Below are 23,398 nucleotides of genomic sequence, written 5' to 3' on the forward strand. Positions count from 1 at the left end.
GTTATAGCTCAGTGGTGGAGCACTTGCCTAGCATGTGTGAGGCACCATATAAAAATAAATTAAATAAAGGCATTGTGTCCATCTACAATTAAAAAAACCTTTTTTAATCAATATAGTTATTAATGATTAACTAGCCTATGCTATCATGTAGCTGATCAGAGCTACAAGTAGAACTTTTCTGTATTCATAGAGGCATCTTGAAAGAAGTAGGTGATTATAAATTGATATATAATGAAGGTCAGTCTAGAATTTGACACAGACACAGGTGAGACAAAAAGTATTCAGTTATCCACCAAAACCAATAACATGACTTAGTTTAAATCAATCCCACAAACACAAATGGTAAAGAACTAGATTTCTAATACACATTAAATAATTTTTATTAGTTAAGGTATTAATGTTTTAATATACCACATTTATTATACTTATAATATTTAATAATCATATTAATTTTTAAATTTATAACACTACATCTGGAATATTTCAATCAATTTAAAGGAACATTGAAAAATTCCTCAGTACTGAGTTAAATAATAATAACCAAGAGAAGAATTAAAGCATCTGATCAAAATAGCAACTGATATCATTAATCTATTAATCTAATTTTTATGAATTATACCTTGCTAATTGGCTTTTACAAAGGACTACACAAATGATGGTTATGGAACTGGAGACATTTCCTCTGAGGAGATATTTAGGGGAATCAGCATATCAGTCCTTAAATGTTTAATGATTTCTCATGTGGGCTGGACATGGTGGCACACACCTGAAACTACAGAGACTCTGGAGAATAAGGCAGGAGGACTGCAAATTCCAAATCAGCCTGGGCAATTTAGTGAGAACTTGTCTCGAAATTTAAAAAGAGCTGGGAAGTTGCTCAGCGGTAGAGCACCTCTGCCTTCAATCCCAGTACCAGGGGAAGAAGAGGGATGCCGGCACAGTGTGCATGCCTAAAAACCCAGCAACTTGGGAGCCTGAGGCAGAAGGATTGCAATTTTGGAGGCCAACCTCAGCAACTCAGCAAGGCTTTCAGTAACTTAGCAAGACCCTATCTCAGAATAAAAAAGGGCTCAGCGCTAAAGTGCCCCTGGTTCAATCCCTAGTCACCCACTATCAAAATAAAAAAAGATTTTTTTCACGTGGAAGGATGATTTGTCGTTTGGCATCAGAGGGCAGAGCCAAGAACAGTAAGTGGACATTATAGAGAAAACCGTACATACAGTATTAGGGAGAATTTTCTGTTAGAATTGTCCAGAAATCTAAGAGTCTTCTTGGTCGAGCAGATAAAGGCATAAGCCAGAAGAATAGCAATACCTCTAGAACTATTTGGCTAGACGAGGAGATCAAGTGGAGGCTGTTTTGTTCTTTGTTGCTAAGGTATTCTATAAATGGATAGTAGATAGGAGATATATATCTCCTCCAAAATCTCTTATTGGGTTCTACAATTTATGTGACCTACTGTCATACCTCCTACTGAACCCCTCTCCTAGTAGCCAAAAGTGGTTCCTTTCCCAGGAAGAAATAAAGGCAAATCCCTGACATATTTCCCTCCCCTAAAGCCCTCTGGAGGCTATCCACACATTTGGGTTATATGGTTACATTTAGTCCCCATCGTTGCTCAAATCCAAATATTTCACCCTATTCTTGATTCCGTGACCTTGAAAAAGTTCCTCTTTCTTAGTGTTAATTTTTTAAAAATGTTTGTTTTTTACTTTTATTTGTTTATATGGTGCTGAGAATTGAACCCAGTGCTTCACACATGCTAGGCAAATGCTCTACAACTGAGCCACAACCCCATCCCCATGTTTTGTTTTGTTTTTTGTTTGGTTCTTTGACTAGTCATATTTTTAGGTTTGAAGGCAAAATCATGGCTCACTAGTAACAATGATCCCTTCAGTTGGTCAAAGGATAAATATTTACTCTCCTGGTAATTACAAAGTTTCCAAAAGCAGACACAGTGATAGATCAAAGTTACAAATCTCTCTAGAGCTATACTACCTTAATCTGGATAGATGTGCTCAGCTAACACTATATATCCTCCCTGCCACACACAGAAAATCATCATCACTACAACAGTACAATGATCCCGATGTTCTGTGGAACAAACAGCTGGAAAGAAAATATAAGAAATCTACATGAGTTGTCTCTTTCTTCATTTCTATACTATTTTTATAAGTCTTAGCCATTCTATGAACAATCAACTTTTGTATATGTCCATACAAAACAAGTTTTGCATGTCAGCCTCAATTTCTTCATCTGTAAAATAAAGGTGATAAAGGTATCTAATTTGTAAATTTTTTTGGTACCAGGGATTGAACCCAGGGGTACTTTCACCACTGAACCACATTCCCAGCTGTTTTGACATTTTATTTATAGCCAGGGTCTCACTGAATTGCTTAGGGTCTTGCTAAGTTGCTGAGACTGGACTTGAACTCAAGATCCTCATGCCTCGGCCTCCCAAGCTACTGGGATTACAGGTGTATGGCACTGCACCCAGAAAACTTGTATATTTTTGTGAGAATAAATGAGTTTACATACGTGAAGTGGTACAATGGTATTGGGTACACAGTAAGCTGTTGATATATTCTGGCTGTCATTATTACCCTGTGTTTCAGACCAGCCTCTCAGTGGCTGACATTGCAACCCTCGCGCCCTCATCTCTTAACGAAAAGTGCCTAGGGATACCTAGGAGCTCCCTGATACTATGGACCAACGCTACCAGATCCCCTGTATATTGTATTAACATTTCTGTTTGTATTCTTCTAATTTCCTAGTATGCTATCAAAGGCCAAATCTGCCTCAATCTGGCATTTATCTTCTGTTGTTGCCCTTATATTCCAAGCAGAGATTTCTTCTAAAAGACTATGAGGTCCACATTCCATTGACATAGACACTGACATTCCATTTGCTTTGCCTCTAGATAAACTACGCTTGGTTTTTCAATTTCTATTTCTGGTGTTTATATTTGCTCAGGTTGTTTTCTTAGCCTTGACCAATTGATACTTAAATTCTGTCACCTATAATATAATATAATAATTTTCATGGTCCTGATCAGAAGTTATCGATATCTTTGCCAGCTAGGGGCTTCCATGGCATGGAGGTAGCTCTGGGCATAATCAGGGAAGCCAGATAATCCATCCTGCAAAGGGAATGAGAAGAGTCAAGCCTGGGAGCCAATCTTATCTTGTCATTTACTAGCTATGCAATCTTATGTGAACTGTAGAACCCTTGGAGCCGTAACTTCCCCTTTTAGAGAATGTGAATATTCTTGGCATATGAAGACATTTTAAATGAGTATAGAAAGGCAGCTGACAAGTCAGGCATAGTGGCAAACACCCATACTCCCAGCAGCTCACAAGGCTGAAGGAAGAAGATCATGAGTTAAAGGCCAAACTGGGCAATTTAATGAAACCCTATCTCAAAATAAAAATCAAAACGGGCTGGGAATGTGGTTCAGTGATGGAGCACCCCTGGGTTCTCCAGTACCACTGAAATGAAAAAAGAGAGACAGACAGGTGTGCTGGTGTACACCTGTAATTCCAGCAACTCAGGAGGCTGGGACAGGAGGATTGCAAGCCTGAGGCCAGCCTCAGCAATTCAGTGAGACCTTGTCTCAAAATAAAAAAGGCTAAAGATGTAGCTCAATGGTGGAGTGGCTCTGGGTTTAGTCTGAAGTACTAAAGAATAAAATTTTTTTAAAAAGGCAACTGACATTTCCAGGCAATGCACAACATCTGCTAAACAATTTTGCTTCCCTTTTTGCACTTCTCAGAAGCTGAGAATCCCACCAGTCCATTCTGGAGTCGATCTCAGTTTAGTCCAGGCCTCATGATAGGAACCCCAAGCTCTTTGCAGTTTTGAGCCATATTACCATGTACATTAAAGAACCTAAGATACTGTTAAAACAAACTAACAAGACGGGTACAGTGGCACATGCCTATAATCCCAGCAACTCAGAAGGCTAAAGCAGAAGATCATGAGTTCAAAGACTGCCTCAGCAACTTAGCTAGGCCCTGAGCAACTTAGTGGGACCCTGTCTCTAAGTAAAATGTAAAAAAGGCTGGGGATGTGGCTCAGTGGTTGAGCACCCTTGTGTTCAGTCTCCAGTACCCAAAATACAACAAAACATACACTGTTTTCCCACTTAGCCATAAAACTTAAAAGGGGCCTGCATAGTTATTTTGACAATCAGTTAGCAAAGAGAGTAGAGGAGCTAAGGTGGTATCATTCTACTCCAATGGAGGAAGGAAACCTTCCCAGAAGATGGCTGTATAAAGAAAAGCAACATATGACTACATGACCTATGTGATTCTGCATCATGTGCAACCAGAAGAATGAGAAATTATGCTCCATATACATATGATGCATCAAAATGCATTCTACTGTCATGAATAACTAATTAGAACAAATTTTAAAAAAGGAAAGCAAGCTGAATCTTTGAGGATCTAAGGGAAAATAAACATGATGAAATAATCTAGGACAGATAAAAATCACCCCAAGGGCTTCAGTGGAAGAATACTAAGGTTACCCTCCACACCTACCTTGAGGCTTCTACCAAATTAGAACTTTTTCAATTGAGATAATTCTTTAATACTCACGTCACTATCTACACTGTACTGGATTTCATCATTCTCCTTCAAAACACACACTTCCATCTATTACCTAAATTGACAGTATTATGATGCTAACTATATAAGTTATAGAACCATCATGGTTTACTAAGGTCTATGGACTCCAGGGTCTGCTCTTATACTGTTATGGCTTGATTTTTTTTTTTTTTTTTTTTTTTGTGGTGCTGGGGAATTGAACCCTGGGCCTTGTGCATGTGAGGCAAGCACTCTACCAACTAAGCTATATCCCCAGTCCTGTTAAGGAATAATGAGAACATAATGAGTATTGTTGAAGAAAAACATTCTGCTTAAAAAGAATTTCCTGCACTGCAGAGAAACCATGGGAGACAGAATGCTGGACCCAGCACACCCTCTGATGTTGGAATATGATGGTAGGTTTACAATGAAACCAACTGCAAGTTCCCTGAGTGTAGGAGCCACGCAAAAAAAAAAAAAAAAAAAAAAATTACTCCACTCCCCCATGTCTAGCAGAGCAGCTGCGTGAGTAAATCAATTTGAAGTAAGATTTTGCTCATTCCTGTAAGATTATAAAAATAGATGTTGACCTTTTTCATTTTTTTCTTCTCATTTTTTTCGTACTGGGGATTGAACTCAGGGGTACTCAACCACTGAGCCACATCCCAGGCCCTATTTTGTATTTTATTTAGAGAGAAGTTCTCACTCAGTTGTTTAGGGTCTCCCTAAGTTGCTAAGGCTGGCTTTGAACTTGCAATCCTCCCTAGCCACAGGGATTACAGGCATGCACCATCATGTCTAGCTCCATTGTTTTCTTGATTTGCCCTTCCTACCACATGCCTTCCTTGAAATCCTATATTCATTTGTGTATACAACTAAATTTTATTATAATTTCATGGAATGCTACAACAAAAACTATGTAGCTGGAATCAAATTTTTAACTCCAAAAGTCCCTTCCAGTCACTTTGTCTTCTTTACTGATTTCTAGTTTGTAGGTATCCCTCTTAGCTGTTTTTCATGGTTAACATTTGCCACCACTAGATCATGTGTAGCAAGCCCAATTTGATACACAGATGTGGTTGAGGGCTATAAACAGGTTTGAAGGAGCATATTGGCGATAGTCAGTCCGGGGCAGAAACAAAGTTAGTTTCAAGTAGGTCAGTCCGTGTAAAGTCAGAACAAAAAAGATCCAAGTAACGGGATCAAAAAACCAGGTCAGAGATGTTATGTAATAAGCAAAAACAGAAACAAGGAGGCAAAAGAATCTTAAGAGCTTATGTTGAGTGTTATCTGTTCAGCTGCAGCTAATCCTTGTGCACAGTCTAAATCAATGGTTCTTAATTTTGGCTATTTACTGGAATTACCTGAGGAGTTTAAAAATTCCTGGTGCCCAGGTTGTACTACCATATCAGGTTTCATTTGCATCTCTGGAGCTGGAAATCAGGTATCTTTTAAAACTTCTCATGCAATTTCACTTTTCCAAATTTTTGTAAGGATTTTTCCATCTGCTTTTTTTGGAGGTGGGGGGTACCAGGAATTGAACTCAGGAGTGCTCAACCACTGAGCCACATCCCCAGCATTTACTTTTTTTTTTTTTTTTTTTTGGTACTGGGGCACTCTACACCTAAGCTACTTCCCAACCCTTTTTTATTTTGACACACAGCCTTGCTAAGTTGCTGAGGCTGGCCTTGAACTCATGGTCTTCCTTCCTGAGGTGTCAGCCTCCCAAATGGCTAGGTTAACAGATGCCTGGCATGCCCCACAATTTTAATGGGAAGTATCTTCAGCTTTTCACAACTTCATGTGTCCCCTGCCTCAGCAAAACCAACAATCCTCCAACTGTACCAAAAACACCTTGGCCTTGTTGCCACCTAATCACTGTCCTCTTTCTAGGTAATGGCATTCATCTCATGATCAGATGTTCCATTTTCTAACGGCTGTGTGTGTATGTGTGTGTGTGTGGTGCCAGGGATTGAACCCAGGACCTTGTACATGCAAGGCAAGCACTCTACCAACTGAGCTATATCCCCAGCTCCTCTAATAGTGTTCTTTAAAAAGATCATAGATATTCATATTTACTGCTTCTTAGTCTTTTCCATACATAGCAACATTTCAAGGAAGAGGGCTAGTGACTATGCAACACAGCCCTTGTTTGTTTTCTTTGATTTTTTTTTTTTTTTTTGGTATTTTGTTCGTTTGTGGTACTGAGGATTGAACCCAACAGCACTCTACCACTAATCTACAACTCTATCCCTTTTTAAAATTTTGACTTAGGGTCTCTTGCTAAATTTCTGAGGCTCACCCCAAATTCGTGATCCTCCTGCCTCAGCCTCCAGAGAAGCCTCATTATGTTTTTTAATATGCCCTAGAATATTTTAAACAAATCTATACAATCAGGAGAAAATGAATGTTTTGTGAATTTAGTACATTCTATCCATCATGAATTTTTTTATGTTGATGGAAGGCTGAACGGACACTGAAGGTTTTCTCACATTTCTTACATTTGTAGGACTTTTCTCCTGTGTGAATTTTCTGGTGTTGAATAAGAGATGAACTCTGGCTGAAGGCTTTCTCACAATTGTTGCATTTATATGGTTTCTCTCCAGTGTGTGTTCTCAGGTGCTTTGTAAGGGATGAGCTCTGGCTGAAGGCTTTCTCACATTCTTGACATTTGTAAGGTCTCTCTCCAGTATGAATTCTCTGATGTCTCACAAGAGCTGACCGGTCACTGAAAGCTTTCCCACACTCGATACATTTGTAAGGTTTCTCCCCAGTGTGTGTTCCTTGGTGTTGAATGAGAGCTGAGCAATAACTAAATGCTTTTCCACATTCACTACATTCATATGGCTTTTCCCCTGTATGAGTTCTCTGATGTTGAATAAGACCTGACCGGTCACTGAAGGCTTTCCCACACTCTTTACAGTCATAGGGTTTTTCTCCAGTATGAACCCTTTGATGTTTAATGAGGGAAGAGGTGTCATTGAAAGCTTTTCCACATTCCTTACACTTGTAGGGTTTCTCGCCAGTGTGTATTCTGTGGTGCTGAATGAGGTATGTGCTTTGGTTGAAGGCCTTCCCACACTCATTGCACTCATAGGGCTTTTCTCCAGTGTGAATGATGTGATGTTGAAAAAGGGCAGACCGGTGACTGAAGGCTTTCCCACATTCACTGCACTCATAAGGCTTCTCTCCAGTGTGAGTCCTCTGGTGCTGAATAAGTGATGAGCTCCGGCTAAAGGCCTTTCCACACTCACTACACTCATAGGGCTTCTCTCCAGTATGAATCCTCTGATGTAAGACAAAGGCTGAACAGTAGCTGAAGCACTTCCCACATACATTGCATTCCCATCGCTTTTTCGCCCGGTAAACTTTCTGATGTTTAATTGGGTTGGAGCTCTCCCCAATTTCATGATAATGCTCTGTAGTTTTTCTCTTACGTTTGATTATGACTGGCCTTAAATCTTTCTTCAGATTTCCTGGATGCCTTTCTAATGAGTGTTCACATTCCCAGGCTTCTAACAATGTGGAGCCCCAGGAATCATCCTTTTCAAGTCTTCCTATTACCAGTTCCCTTTCAGGTGATTCCTCTTCATAAACTTCCTGCTTTGAAAAAAACTCTTTAGTTTCAGGCATAGATTCAGAATCTGAAATAAATAAAAATAAAAAATGTGTGTGATTTCTGTGTTGAGGAAACAAAAACTGCTAAGGTAAAATTAAAACGATGCTTATTAAAAACATATATGTATATCAGGTACATGTATAAATGTGTAGCAAGGAATCTCACTACCATGTATAATTATAATGCACCAATAAAAATATGGGGGAAAAACATATTTGAATGACTAATAAAAGGCATTATACTAATAAAAGGTCAGACGATGAGGATGCTGTATCTAACAGAATAGAAAACTATACATAGAAACCAGGGAAGAGGATGAACAGAGGAATGAGAATAGATGCTAACATAAAAGAACTGAGGAAGGATGGAAAGATTACAACACAGGTTGAGACTTGAAGGTTTTTAAAAATAAATCACTCAAAATGATACTACCTGAAGACCAGCACATGTGGCTTTTTATATAGCTCTCTTCAGCCCTCCCCACCTGGTGTGTGTGTGTGTGTGTGTGTGTGTGTGTGTGTGTTGGTATTTTGCTTTGTTATCAGGCTGGTCTTGAACTCTTGGGCTCAACTAATCCTCCAGTCTCAGCCTCCTCAGTAGCTAGGACTACAGACATGTGCCACTGTGGCTCTCAAGTCCTTTTATTTTTTTTAATATTTATTTTTTAGTTGCAGTTGGACACAATATCTCTATTTTGTTTATTTATTTTTATGAGGTGCTGAGGATCGAACCTAGTGCCTCACACATGCTATATGAGCACTCTACCGCTGGGCCACAACCCCAGCCCTCTCAAGTCCCTTTATAAAGACACGGAATTTTTGTTTGTTTTCTGTCTGTTTTAAATATCATTTTGAGTCTCCTTCTCCTCCCTCCCTTCCTTCCTTCCTTCCTTTTCTTCCTTTTGTCACAGTCAAACTTCTCAAGCAGATTCTGCACCTTCTTTTCATCACAAGCTTGCTGTGCTTGCTGCATTCTGGCTTCTCTCCCGACCACTCAGTTGAAACTTCTCTCACTGAAGTCACTAACCATTTCTAAGGTGCATAAATCCAGAGGATCCTTTTCAGTCCTGTGTAGTGTGGTATCTAGGCAGCACTTGACACTGGGGCCAAGCCCTCCTCTCCTGACTCTCTCTTCTGACATTCTTGATTCTATGCTGCTACAGTCTGGATCTAGAATATCCCTCAGAGGCCAAAGGGTTAAAGGCTTGGTTCTCCATCTTGGCACTATTACGGGGATGGAAACTCTAAGAGGTAGGCTTACTGTTAGGTTTTAGGTCACTGTGTATGTGCCTTCAAAGGTGCTGTGGGACCCTAGTCTCTTTCTCTCTCAACTTTTGCATCCCAGTCATGAGGTGAACAGTTCTGCTCAGCCACATGCTATCTGTCACGAGGCACTATGTAGCCACAAGCCCAAAAGCTATGGGGCCAACTGACCATGGACTGTAACCTCCAAAACTGTGAATCAAAATAAATCTTTTTTCTTTATAAATTTATTATCTCAGGTATGTGTTACAGTAATGGAATTCTGACTAACAAAACATAAATGCTCTCCAGGGTTTTCTCCTAAACTTTTTTTTTTTTTTTTTTTTCAGTACTGGACATTAAACAACCCAAGGCAGCTTTATCCATGAGCCACATCCCTAGCTCTTTTTCTTTTTGATTTTGAGACAGGGTCTCACTAAATTGCTGTGGCTGGTATTGAACTTGAGATTCTCTTACCTCGGCCTCCTGCAGTCACTGCATCCAGCCTTCCTAATCTCTGCTACTTCTTTGGAACTTTTCCTGGTGTTTCTTCTTCTTAAATGTTAATAATTCTTAGCAATCGGTCTCAGTTCCCTTCTTCTTGCCCCTCTTCCTACTTTCTCTACTTTAAAGACCTATCCACGCCATGGTTTTAATAACCTGCTATAGACCAATGATTCCAAATCCATTTTTCCAGAATTAATTACCACATTAATTCTCTCTCTCCCACATCCATATATTCAACTATCTATATTATGTATGCATTTGAAAATCTCAAGTTTAATGTTACCTGTACCACAAACTTAAAATTACTTATACCTTGATTCATCTCCTCTCTCAACTTTATACACTTATAAATATATACATTCCACTATATATTTCCCCATCTAAGAAAATAACAATGCCATCATTCTTGTTAACAAAAAGATTTTAATATAAAAATATAAACTTTGTCACCAAAAGGCAAGTTGTGTTAGGGAAGAAATAACACCTCTCTTGTTCACTGATATTACCCAGGGCCTATCACAGTGCTGGTAGAAAGAAAGCATGCATTAATAGGTCGTATGAAGTGGACACAAATAATATAAGTAATGAAGCAACTCTGGAGGGCAATTCTTAAGATTCTTTTATCTCATTATGAAAACATACCTGATTTTGAGGCAAATATATTCTTAATGTTGTCATAAGTTTCAGAAATTGAGAATATCAGAATAAATGAAATTCAACATATAATATGAACTTAAATTTAGATTAAACACTCTCATGGTATTTGTTATGGTTTGGATGTGAGGTGTCCCCCAAAAGTGCATGTGTGAAACAATGCAAAAAATTTCAAAGAAGAAATGACAGTCATGAAAGCCTTAACCCAATTAGTAAATTAATCGCATGATGGGATTAATTGAGTAAATACTGAAGGCAAGTGGGGTGTGGCTGAAGGAGGTGGGCATTGGAGGCATAGCTTTGGGGAATATATTTCTATCTGGCAAGTGGAATGTATCTCTCTCTCTCTCTCTCTTTTTCTCTGCTTTCTGATCATCATGTGAGCTGCTTTCCTCCACTACGCTCTTTCACCATGATGTTGTGCCTCACTAGAGCCCCAAGGAATGGAGCCTGCTACCTGTGGATTGAGACCTCTGAAACTCTGAGCCCCCAAATAAACTTTTCCTCCTCTATAGTTGTTCTAGTTGGATCCTTTCATTACAGTATCAAAAAAACTGACTAAAACACTATTCATTATGTGTAAGCTGCTATCCTGTGTGTGTGTGTATGTGTGTGTGAGTGACGATGGGGATCAAAATAGGACCTTGCACACACTAAGCAAGCACTCTACCATAGAGCTACACCCCCAGCCCCTTAAGCTGCTATTCTGCTATTCTAAAGGGTTAAATATACAAATACAAAACCATGAAGTTGTTGTAGCTGAAAGTCAGAGAACTGAGAATCCCACTGGATTCTTCCCTACATCCTACCAACCACAAAATATAAATCACCAAGTTTTATGGATCATACCTCCCAAAGCTCTCTCAGATCCATTATGAACTCTCCCTCCCCATGATTGTCACCCCGATTCAGCCACCATCCTCTCTCACCTACACTAATGCAACAGCCTCAATTTCAACTCTGGAATGAAACTGATCACACCAAATTATGTATACATATGAGTATGGATCAGCTTGCAACCATGGATCAGCTTTCGACCATGCTCCATGCACCACTTCTCAACACTACTCAAGATTGAGCGCACCATAGTTGAAGAAATCAACAGATAAGAATGAATGATTACCCAGAGAGTAGAACTGTGAGAGACTGAAAACTGCTATGATTGTTACATAAAATACTCTTACAGAAGAGGTGGACAACATGCATGAATAGTTGGGGAATTTTAGCAGAGAGATGGAAAGTATAAGAAAAAGTAAAATGGAAATACCAGAAATAAAGACACATGGTAACAGAGATGAAGAATGTCTTTCTAACTATGTACTTGACATAGTTAAGAAAAAGAATAAACTTGCAAATAGGTCAACAGAAATCACCAAACTAAATACAAAGAAGAAAAAAGAGTGAAAAACAAACTAGTAAATCAGAACAGAGCACCTAAAAACTGTGGGACAATACCAAATGCTCTAACATACATGTACCTAAAATCCTAGAAAGAGATGAGACAAGGAGAATTGGAAGAAATAGTATCTGATGAGTTAGCAACTGAGAAATTTACTAAACTAATGAAAGACATCAAATTGAAGATGCAAGGAAGCTCAAAGAATCCCATGTAGGATGAAAACACACACACACACAGAAACACACACCCCTACCCAGATGATCACATTCAAACCACTGAAAACCAAAGATAAAGGACAAGTCTTAAATTCAACTATAAAGCCAGGCATGGTGATGCACACCTGTAATCCTAGCAATTTGGGAGGATGAGGCAGAAGGATCACAATTTCAATGCCAGCCTCAGCAACTTAGTGAGGCCCTAAGCAACTTAGATCTTCTCTCAAAATAAAAAAATAAAGAGGGCTAGGGATGTAGCTCAGTGGTTAAGCATACCTGGGGGTCAATCCCTAGGACCAATTAAAAAAAATGGGAGCAGGGAGGTACTGGGGTTGTAGCTCAGAGCCTAGCATGTGTGAGGCCCTGGGTTTAATCCCCAGCACCACATAAAAAAACTAAATAAACAAAATAAAGTTACTGTGTCCATCTACAACTAAAAATATTTTTTAATCCCTCTGTTAAAAAAAAAAGAAATTTTCCAACAAAGCAAATGCCAGGCTCAGATGGCTTTACTGGACCAAGCATTTAGAGTTATAGCTAACGGAAGTTTGCCTTACAAAAAGTCACAAAGACCATTCTTAAAAGTTTTCTTGTAGAGTTTTTATATTTATTAAATATGGTAGGAGGTATGGATTGAAGGGTTTTTTAAAATATTTATTTTAGTTTGAGGTGGACACAATATCTTTATTTTATTTTTATGTGGTGTTGAGGATCAAACTCAGCACCCTGCAGATACCAGGCAAGCACGCTACTGCTTGAGCCACATCCCCAGCCCATGAAGGTTTGTTTTTTATTTTTATTTTCTTTCTTTCCTTCCATCCTTCCTTCTCTCTCTTTCTTTCTTACAAATCGATATCCAGCTGAACAACTGGAAAGAAGAGTCTCCTTCTTTCCCAAACCCTGGTTCTCCTTCCTCTATTCAACTCTTGATCTTCCTATTTATTTACTGTTTTTTAAATGGAAACTTTATATAAAAATATATATGAAATTCATTATGGTATACATATATATATATTTTTAAATATTCTTAAGTTTTAGGTGAACACAATATCTTTATTTTACATTTATATGGTGCTGAGGATTGAACCCAGTGCCTTACGCATGCTAGGCAAGCACTCTACCACTGCACCACAACCCCAGCCTATATATATATATATATATATATATATATATATATATATATGAAATTCACTATGGTATACTCATACGTATATATAGTTTAATGTGATCAGTTTCATTCTAGAGTTGAAATGGAGCAAATTATATTCCATGCATGTATGGCTGGGTCAAAATGAACCCCACTATTATGCATAACTACAATGTACTAATAAAAAAATTTTTTTAAAAAAAGCATAAAAAAGAGGCTGGGGATACAGCTCAGTTGGTAGAGTGCTTGCTTCACATGCACAAGGCCCTGGGTTCAATCCCCAGCACCAAAAAATAAAAAGCATAAAAAAATACACTCTCCTTTCTCCACTGAATTACTTTTGAACTTTTGCCAGAAATTGACTATATATATGTATGTCTATTTCTGGATTATTTTGTTCCATTATATATATATATATATATATATATATATGCTTTCATCAGTATCATACCATTATGATTATTGTAGCTTTACAAGTCTTTTCTGTGTGTGTGTGTGTGTGTGTGTGTGTGTTTTGTGTGTGGTGCTGGGAATTGAACCCAGGGCTTTGTGCATAAGAGGCAAGCACTCTACCAATTGAGCTATATCCCCAGCCCTATAAGTCTTAATATCAATATAATAAAGCTGTCCTTTTTCAGTGTCACTAGAAAGAACTTTTACTTTTCAAAAGAGAAAACTTTGGGGCTGGGGTTGTGGCACAGTGGTAGAGCTCTTGCCTCACACACATGAGGCTCTGAGTTTTATCCTCAGCACCACATAAAAATAAATAAATAAAGGTATTATATCCATCTACAACTAAAAATATTAAAGAGAGAGAGAGAGAGAGAGAGAGAGAGAAGCCCAGAATGGTCAGAGATCCCCTAGAGGATGAGGGGGTCTTTGAATCTTATGCAAAACTATGGCATTTTATATTCTGTTAATTATTGAGGAAGCTTTCAGTCGTGGTCTGAATGTTTGCATCCCCCCAAAATTCATGTATTGAAATCTTTTTTTTTAAATATTTTAGTTGGACATAATACCTTTCTTCATTTATTTTTATGTTGTGCTGTGGATCGAACCCAGCACCTCATGCATGCTAGGCAAGCGCTCTACCGCTGAGCCACAACTCCAGCCCCATGTATTGAAATCTTAACCCCCACATTGATAGTATTCCAAAGTGGGGACTTTGGTAGATGATTATATAATGAGAGAACAGCCCTCAGGAATACAATTAAAAGGCCTTATAAAAAAAGGCCCTAGGGGCTGGGGTTGTGGCTCAGCGGTAGAATGCTTGCCTTGCACCTGTGAGGCACTGGGTTCAATCCTCAGCACCACATAAAAATAAATAAACAAAATAAATGTATTGTTTCCATCTTCAACAGGAAAAAAAAAGGCCCCAGAAAGACCCTTCTGCTATACGAACAATGAAAAGGCACCATCTATGAAACAGAAAGTGGGTCCAAATACCAGACATGCTAGCACCTTGATCCCGGAATTCCTAGCCTCCAGAAACATAGAAGTAAACTTTTGTTGTTTATAAGCCACAAAGTTTATCCTATTTTGTTATAGCAGCTCAAATTGGCTGAGATACTGGTGTCCTAAAAAGCAGTTTGCAACACAAAATTATATTTCCTTACCCCAAAATACTAGGCTTCCATAATTATCCACCTTCATATCCATGCCCATGTACCTGTGGGCAGAATTCAGCTCTTCCAGCTCTTCATGCGTGAAGTCCATTTCCTCATCTTTGACTGTCATCAATTCCTGGAAGATCAAGCACATTAAAAAAGGGGTTGTTAATCCTGAGGGGAGGAAATAATCTAGAAGAGAAAATCCTTTTCAATCTGAAGGTTAAACCTTTACCTTAATGGAATTTTATCAAATTACTAAATATTAGTCTGTTAAGAAACATAATACTAAAAACCTAAGATTTATAAAAATTTACTTACTTGGACTAAGTCCTTTGCACTATCTCACAAGAACAATCATATAATACAATAGTAAGTACTATTATTAACATCATCTACAGATGTTAGTGTCAGATCTGGGATTTGGACCAGGCAATAATGACTCCAAAGCTATACTCCTAACTATAGTCTTCTGCCTCTTATATTTTACTAAATGATCTAATGTAAATTAATCACTGAATGATAACCCAATGTTAATCACTGTTGTTGATGAGATAAGGCTCAAATATGTAACTTACACTGATCCCAAGTATATTCTGAGATTTTAAAGAAATTCAAGCTGATATTTTGAATGTATGTAGATAGTAGTGCTATTCTAACAGGCAGGCCTCTTTTTGCTCTGGATTTTGGGTCATGACTTTTAGATTCATTCAGTTACACTCTGGTAGTTAAACTTTCTCTGAATGAGTGAATTTACTAACTTAAGTTGAAAATTATCTACTGTTCCAAGGTAAGATTCATATTCTTTTTTTTTGGTGGGGGGCAGGTACTAGAGATTGAACTCAGGGGCACTCAACCACTGAGCTACATCCTATCCTATTTTGTATTTCGTTTAGAGATAGGGTCTCACTGAGTTGCTTAGTGCCTCACTTTTGCCCAGGCTGGCTTTGAACTTGTGATCCTCCTGCCTCAGCCTTCTGAGCTGCTGAGATTACAAGCCTGCACCACTGAGCCTGGCTAAGATTCAAATTCTATGTATGCTGATAGTCATACATGTACTTTATTAACCAGACTTACCTGTAGAATTCTTTCTGGAAAAGTCACTCAACAGATTAGACTGGGGCTGGGCTGTAGCTCAGTGGTAGAGCACTTGCCTAGCACATGTGAGGCCCTGGGTTCAATCCTCAACACCACATAAAAATAAATAAGTAGAATAAAGGTATTATGAAAAAAAATTCTTAAAAAAATAGATTATACTGGCTAGAGGAACAGAATTGAGAACGAGACATATCTCAATTCTGACCCACTACTTGATGGTTCTGAGCAAGTTACAATGAGTCTCAGTTTCTTCATCTGTAAGTATTTTCCCTAACTCTCCCAATTACTTATTTTTTAAAAATTTAGTAATATTTGAAAAATGGCTCTAAATTTTGAGTTCTCAGGGCTCAATCCTGAAGCATCTTTTCTTCTCCACCTACTTTCATGTACCTATAAATAATATATTTTTCCTATCTTTAAAGAACAAATGATCATGAGGCACTAAGCAACTCAGAGAGATCCTGTCTCTAAATAGAATTCAAAATAGGACTGGGGATGTGGCTCAGTGGTCAAGTGCCCCTGAGTTCAACCCTCCGTATCAAAAACCCTCACAAATGATCAAACACCGCTTTAGTCTTCAATTATCACCCCAACTCTTTTCATTTAAAGTAGAACTCTCTAAAATAGTTGTATATAGTCTGTGGCTCTAATTTCTCTCCATTATTTTTTTAACTCATTCCCATGCTATCATTCCATGAAATTGCCATTCGAAGTCACCAGTAATCTTCCTGTCTTTAAATCCAATTCCCAGGCCTTGTCTTTCTTGATTGAGAAGCAGCATTTAACACAGCTGATTTAACACTCCTTCCTCCTTACAATACTCTTTTCAATTGGTGACCGGGATGCCATACTTTCCCTCCACCTCAGTGGTCACATTTTCTCAGTCTCCTTTGCTGCTTCCCTCCATCTTTCTGATCTCTAAGTGTTGGAGAGCTAAGCAGTCAGTCATGATATCTTGCCTCTTTTCTTTCTATACTCATTCTCTTAATAATCACAGTTTCATAGTTTTAAATATGGTCCATATAGATTACTCAAATTCAAACCTCCAACCTGAGCTCTCCCCAGAGCTTCAAGTTTTTAATAAAAAATTATTTTTGTGCTATTCTCTAAATAGGATTTCCTTTGATCTCTGAAACATGAAAGAAAGGAACAAGGACACATTGTACCAAGATTTTAGCAAAATGAAATTAAACTCAAATTCACCTGGAACTCAACAGGAAGAAGTTCAACAGTAGGTTCCATTTCTTCTGTGCTCTGTTTTGGGGTTAGAGAAGCATCAGTAGTCATGGCTGGAAGGAACAGCAAACAAACCATGAAGGAGATAACATCCATTTTCCCAAATTCACTGGAAAAAAGCTAATTACATAATAAGACTATTCTTGTTAACTAAAAATTCTCAGTTTGGGATAGTGTAGGACAACAAAGTGAAAGTCTTTTAATAAAAAAAAGGTTAAATTTCCCAGGTATGGTGGTGCACACCTGTAATCCCAGCAACTCAGGGTGCTGAGGCAGGAGGATCCCAAGTTCAAGACCAGCCTCAGCAGTGAAACCAGCCAAAAAAAAAAAGTGGTTGGGGAGGGAACTCAGTGGTTAAGCACCCCAGAGTTCAATCCCCCCCCCAAAAAAAAATTAAACTCACAGTACCCAAACATATCATCTTTTTGGAAGAGCCTATCAGGGGTAGAAAAGTGCTACCTGTGCTTTTCATGAATGCAAACACTATGGAATATTCTCCCTTCTACAGCTTTTAGAGGGGATGTGGATGAGTTCAGCAGTGCAGAAAGAGGAGGAGGGGACTGGAGAACATGCTACAGGAGACGATCAATGATTTATTTTGTGCATGTGTGTGTTACTGGGAATTGAACTCAGGGGCTCTCTACTACTGAGCTATGTCCCCAGCCCTTTTCATTTTTTTAAATTTTGAGACAAGGTCTTGCTAAATTACCTACACTTGTCATGAACCTGTGATCTTCCTGCCTCAGCCTCCCAAGAAGCTGTGATTACAGATATAGGCACCATGACTAGCCCTACTAATTATTTCTAATTGTGATAATATTTACTCTGGAGCCTTCTCTGACAGATATCTGCTTCTCTTTTCTATCATGTGGGGCCTTCTCATTGCATAAGAGGTAGTTCTCCCACTTCTCACTTTCAACTTCATGTTTATTTCCATAGTTCTTACCTGTTGGCTCAACTTCAATGGTAAGATAATCCATGATCAGCTTTTCTTCCTTGTCCTGCTATTTCTTTCTCAGTATATACTGTTTCTGATGAGATGAAAATGGACTTCTCAGCAACACATAACCTGCTTCTTCCTGTAAATCACCCAACTCCGCTGTGAAACTCTACAGAGAGATTTTTGAGGTCAGGTTTGCCTTCCTCTAGAACTCATTCCTGCTCCCTGTGGAACAGAGGGAGATACTCTATCTCTAGTCCCGGTAAATTCGTTCCTATGCATTTAAGTCCTAATGCCTAATACGTACTTCAACTTTGCTTGGAATCTTTATTATTGGGGGAAATTAATCTCCACGGTTGGGAAAACCATCCTCTGGAGTCTCAAGACAATACCAGGAGGGATCAGGGCAGTGAGCCTCAGTCACACACCTATTTCCAAAACCTTCAGAAATGCCTATGAGAGCTAAGGGTATCGCTCAATGGTGGCGCACCTGCCTAGCACGCTGAAGGCCCTGGGTTCGATTATCCCCAGCATCACAAAAAACAAGAAAGAATTTTTTTTTTTTAAAAAAGCACAAAAATACCTCCTACAAGACTCAAAAGCACAAAAGCAGCAAGAAGGTGGCCTGTCATTATGGTAGCAGTAACTCTATGGCGCTACAGTTGGTTCATCCTTCGTATTCACCAACACGAAGCAGTAAATGGGATCCTTATAGTTCAGATTCCTCACTCGCTTTTTAATTTAAGATCCTGAAAAGTACAAGCTGGGGACTCCTTGAACATTCAGAGCCAAACGGCTGCTGACAATGGCCCCCCAGTACAGGGAGACCCCAAAACTCTGACAGAGCAAAGCACAGAAGGGGGATGGGCAAGACACAGGCCGCCTAGGTGCAGAACGCCGCCGCTCCGGTCCAAGAGCAGCGACAGGTGCTCGCGGTCCCCCGCGACGCCAGCCTGAGGGCTCCGCCCACCACACGCCGGCTCCCAGAATCCTCCGAGAGCGGACTCCACTTCCCAGAGGCCTTAGCGGCAGCCCCGCCCTAGCAGGCCCCGAGCTCCTAGCAGAGCCCGGATATTCCCGCGCGCCCGGGATGGAGACCCCGGTGGTGCGCGCCCTGCCCCCGCGGTTGGGCGGGAAGCTGGGGCTGCCCAGCTTTACCCCGGCCGGAACCTGAAAAGCCTCTGGGGCTACGGCGGGAGCGTTAGAGCCGCGCGCACGGACGGGCGGCACCCCCGCGTTCACTTACCCCCGGACCTGCTCCGGGCCCCGCTCTGGCCACGGGGCGGGGTCCTCGTGGGCTGCGCTCTCCCGGACGGCTGAAGGAGCGGACGGGGCCGCCGGCCAGAACCACGGAGCGCGGGGACACAAAAGGCTCGAGCTCGACGCCGCTCCGCCTGGAGTCGCATCTGCGCACTTGGAGGCGACAGCGCCGGGTCGGGGGTCCGGGCGGAAGGACTCCACTTCCCAGAGGGCTTGGGGACATCGGCGCCGGTCCTGGGGGGGGGGGGTTGCCTGCAGAGTGAGCGGAGAGAGGAGTGCGGGCCTGTCATTCAGCCTTGGAGCGGAGATAAGGCCCCACTTTATCTCCTGTCCGGGTAGAATGAGAAGCTGTCGCCAAAACAAGCCAAATGATTTTAGTGTGTGTTATTAACCCGGGGGGAGCGGAGACCTATAAAACAGGTCCGATATTTCTCCATATTCTGTCTCGGATCCCTAGGGGGATTGAACCCGGGGTCTCGTACATGCTAGGCAAACTCTCTACCACTAAGCTACATGCCCAGCCCTTTTTATTTTTCGAGACAGAGAGTCTTGCTAAACTGCCCAGACTGACCTCAAATTTGTGATCCTCCTCCCTCAGCATAGGTGGAATTACAGACCTGCACCACCGCACGTGGGTCTCCATCCTATCTTATAATAAAGTCCAATGTCTGTAAACTATGCTAGTGCTGCCAGAGAGAGAGAGAGCGCATGCGCATTCTGGCTGTTAAACAGAAAGCACAGGCAGAGTTGAGAAGCCATTGTCCTTATTTAAGAAATATTAAAGAAGAAACACGATTAGGAATGAATTCACAGGTAGACGTGAGAAGGAAGTAACTGTGAAGGCTGGCTTTGAAGTGGGTAAGGGTGCACACCAGGAGTTAAGGGATTTTTATATTGGAAGGGCCACTCCCCCTGATCCAAAGAAGTTAGGGTCATCTCTGGCCATCGACCGGCGCTGACTAGATAAGATGGTTTCAAAAGAGCTGACTGCAACATTAAGCTAAGAAAACTGCGAAAAAGCACAGGACGCATAAGTAATTTTCATATCAGAGTGGGACTGCTCTGCAACCTCATGGGTCCTCTTCCACTCTGGAAGGCAAGAGAGGGAGGGCACCTGCAATCCCTTCATTTATAGGATAAAGAAGACAAAGGATTTTCGTTAGAATATTCTACACCAAATAAGTCAGAGATAAGGTTTCAAAGGTGGAGTCTTGCTTCTGATACCTGTGGCCAGCAGATTGATTGACATCTTGGCAAGTAATACCCATCTCAGGTGCTGTGTGGGGTCACGGGAAGAGGGAGAGGAGAGGGGCACTTGCATGGCACAGCCCAGTCAGCGTGCAATGCCAGACCTGTCCGCTCATATAGCTGCAATGCACATAGCTCACACACACAGCCCATGGATGGCTTTCGGCAGTCATCCAGCCTAAAGAAAAAATAAAAGAGCTGGGAATGTGGCTCAGTACCAGTGCCCCTTGTACCAAAAAATAAATAAATAAATACAAAGTGAGCATTTAAAATGTTGATACCACTCTTGTCAGACCCCTCCAGTGGCTCCTCGTTGCCCTGGAGCTAACACAGCTTCTTTTGTTTCTTAAACAAAGAAACAAACAGTTTTGTGTGTGTGTGTGTGTGTGTATTATTATTATTTTACAAAAGTTTATTAAATTTGCAACAGACTCTAATACAACACTTCATTCTAGCTATAGGTGGCAAAAGATGTTCCAGCAGGGATCCTGATGTCTAAATAGGAATGGAATCAACGGTCACCATCATTTCAGGCACAAGAATCGGCTTACTTTTTGCCAGATTTCTTAATTCTGCCTGTGGCCAGGGGGCCCTTCCCCGTGGCCTTCGCTTTTAGCTCCTCACGTTTCTTCTGCTCCTCTTTTTTGTTTCTGTTTGAAAGCCTTATCTTCCTCATCCATCTCCTTGACCTGCTTCTTAGGTTGTTTCAGGGGCTTCTTCTTGCTACCTTCCCAGCCGGACATGGTGCCTGCCGCCCCTACCCCAGACCTTCAACACCGCTTCTTAAGACCATGGTGTTATCCAACTGTGCCAATCCTGAATCATTTGCTGCTGTCTCACTGTAATTCTCTATGCTGAGATCAAATGGGCTCCTTGTATCTAATACAAGCTGGTGTGGTCGAGCATGCCTGTAATCCCAGCAACTCCAGAGGCTGTTTCAAGAGAATCACAAGTTCGAGCCCAGCCTTGACAAAAAGTGAGACCCTTTGTCAAAACAAAAAATAAAATACACCAGGTGCAGTGACCCACACCTGTAATCCCAGCAGCTTGGGAGGCTTAGGCAGGAGTACCACAAGTTCAAAGCCAGCCTTAGCAATTTAGTGAGGGCCTAAGCAACTCAATGAGACCCTGTCTCTAAATAAAATATTTTAAAACGGGCTGGGGATGTGGCTCAGTGGTGAAGCACTCCTGGATTCAATCCCCAGTACCAATAAATAAATAAATAAAGCAGTTGGGGAAACAGCATGGTAATAGAGTGCCCTTGGGTTCAAACCCCAGTAGTAAAATAATAATAATAATAATACATACGTACATACCAGATTTGCTGTTCTTTAATACATGCATTTTGTCTACATTGAACATGTCCCTCTAGTCCTCCTTCATAACCACATTTACAACTGTGTGCTGATACAAAAATAAGATAGTATCTGGGACTTTTGACCCCAGAACCTAAGATAATATACCTTCTGGGACTCCAAATACCAACATTTCAGATTGCTAGTTGAGACATACCTTCCTGTGACTCCACTCTTTGCAAGTATTCACTCTGAAAAGGCAGAAGGTCCTGTCAAATTAAGTCATTTCACTTCATCTTCAGCATTCCAGACCTGTAGGAATGCCACCTTCAAGGGCTTGCTCTTGCAGATTATTTGGACAATTTCTTCCATGGACACAAGGCCTTTGACTCATTACTAACATTCTGTGTTGGAGTTATTTTCTTTGCCTATTTTGGTTTATAATTTCACATATTCCTTTTTCTTATTTTGCTTTTGTGCACATTGCAATAAACCAATTCATTCAGAATTTATCTTTGCCTCACTTTGATTAAAGTAGTTTTGTTGTGCCAGGCATGGTAGTTCATGCCTGTAATTCCATGATCTGTTTTGGAAGCTGAATCAAGAGAATTGCAAGTTTGAGACCAGCCTGGACAAATTAGCAAGAACCTAACTCTAAAAATAAAAAGGGCTGGGGAGGGTGTAACTCAGCAGTAGAGTGCCCCTCCATTCAATACCCAGTACAGCCACACACAAAAAAAGAAAAAAAAAAGTCAATGTCAGTAAGGCTATAGCTTAGTGGTAGAGCTTTTGCATGCAAGGCTGTTGGGCTCAATCTTCAGTACCACACACGCCAAAAAGTTCTAAAAATGCATTTTAACCATAATATGTTGATTAGAATAGAATTGTTCTATTTTTTTTCCTCAAAAATTTTAAGTCATTGCTTATTTACGTTGGTATTCCACTGGAGATCTCAGTTACCATTCTGTATGGTGATTCTTCAAATGTGACCTATTCACCTTTCTCAATTTTTTTTTTGGGGGGGGGGAGTGCTGGGGATTGAACCCATGGTCTTGTGCATACAAGGCAAGCACTCTACCAACTGAGCTAAATCCCCAATCGAATATTTATCTTCTTTCCAGGTATTCTGAAATTCCATAACAATGTAAATGTGAATGTTGCATAAATGAGTATAAAATGTTATTTATTTTTCTGAACATACTATGGATACTTTAAATATGGAAACTGGTTTACTTATATCTGGGAGCTTTTGTTGAATTATTTATTTGGAAATAATTTTTTTTAGTCACAATTCATTTTTATTAATAGAAAATAAACACTTATTCCAGTTTCAAAGTTGTTATACT

The 23,398-nt window shown here is 40.2% G+C and overlaps 1 protein-coding gene and 1 pseudogene across 4 annotated transcripts; both read right to left on the reverse strand.

Moving 5' to 3' along the window:
* Positions 1-362: 362 nt before the first annotated feature.
* On the reverse strand, positions 363-19,741 carry LOC124098756 (zinc finger protein 501-like). Of its 4 annotated transcripts, XM_058582418.1 has the most exons (6): positions 19,496-19,740; positions 18,256-18,418; positions 17,277-17,362; positions 14,985-15,111; positions 7,088-8,230; positions 363-3,139 (listed from the first exon to the last, which is right to left on the reverse strand). In XM_058582418.1, coding segments are annotated over exons 2-6 (1,392 nt in total). In that variant the 5' UTR covers positions 18,290-18,418; positions 19,496-19,740; the 3' UTR covers positions 363-3,137. The 4 variants fall into 4 exon arrangements, with proteins under 4 accessions (XP_058438401.1, XP_058438402.1, XP_046309647.1 ...); XM_058582419.1 differs by having other exon boundaries at positions 363-8,230; positions 17,277-17,327; positions 19,496-19,741; XM_046453691.2 differs by having other exon boundaries at positions 363-8,230; positions 18,256-18,388.
* Positions 19,742-21,152: 1,411 nt separating this feature from the next.
* On the reverse strand, positions 21,153-21,522 carry LOC124098757 (translation machinery-associated protein 7-like; annotated as a pseudogene).
* Positions 21,523-23,398: the final 1,876 nt, after the last annotated feature.

Source organism: Marmota monax, unplaced genomic scaffold, assembly GCF_021218885.2.
Source record: "Marmota monax isolate L192 unplaced genomic scaffold, Marmota_monax_Labrador192_F-V1.1 WCK01_AAM20220418_F8-fsc00148, whole genome shotgun sequence".
NCBI lineage: Eukaryota > Metazoa > Chordata > Mammalia > Rodentia > Sciuridae > Marmota > Marmota monax.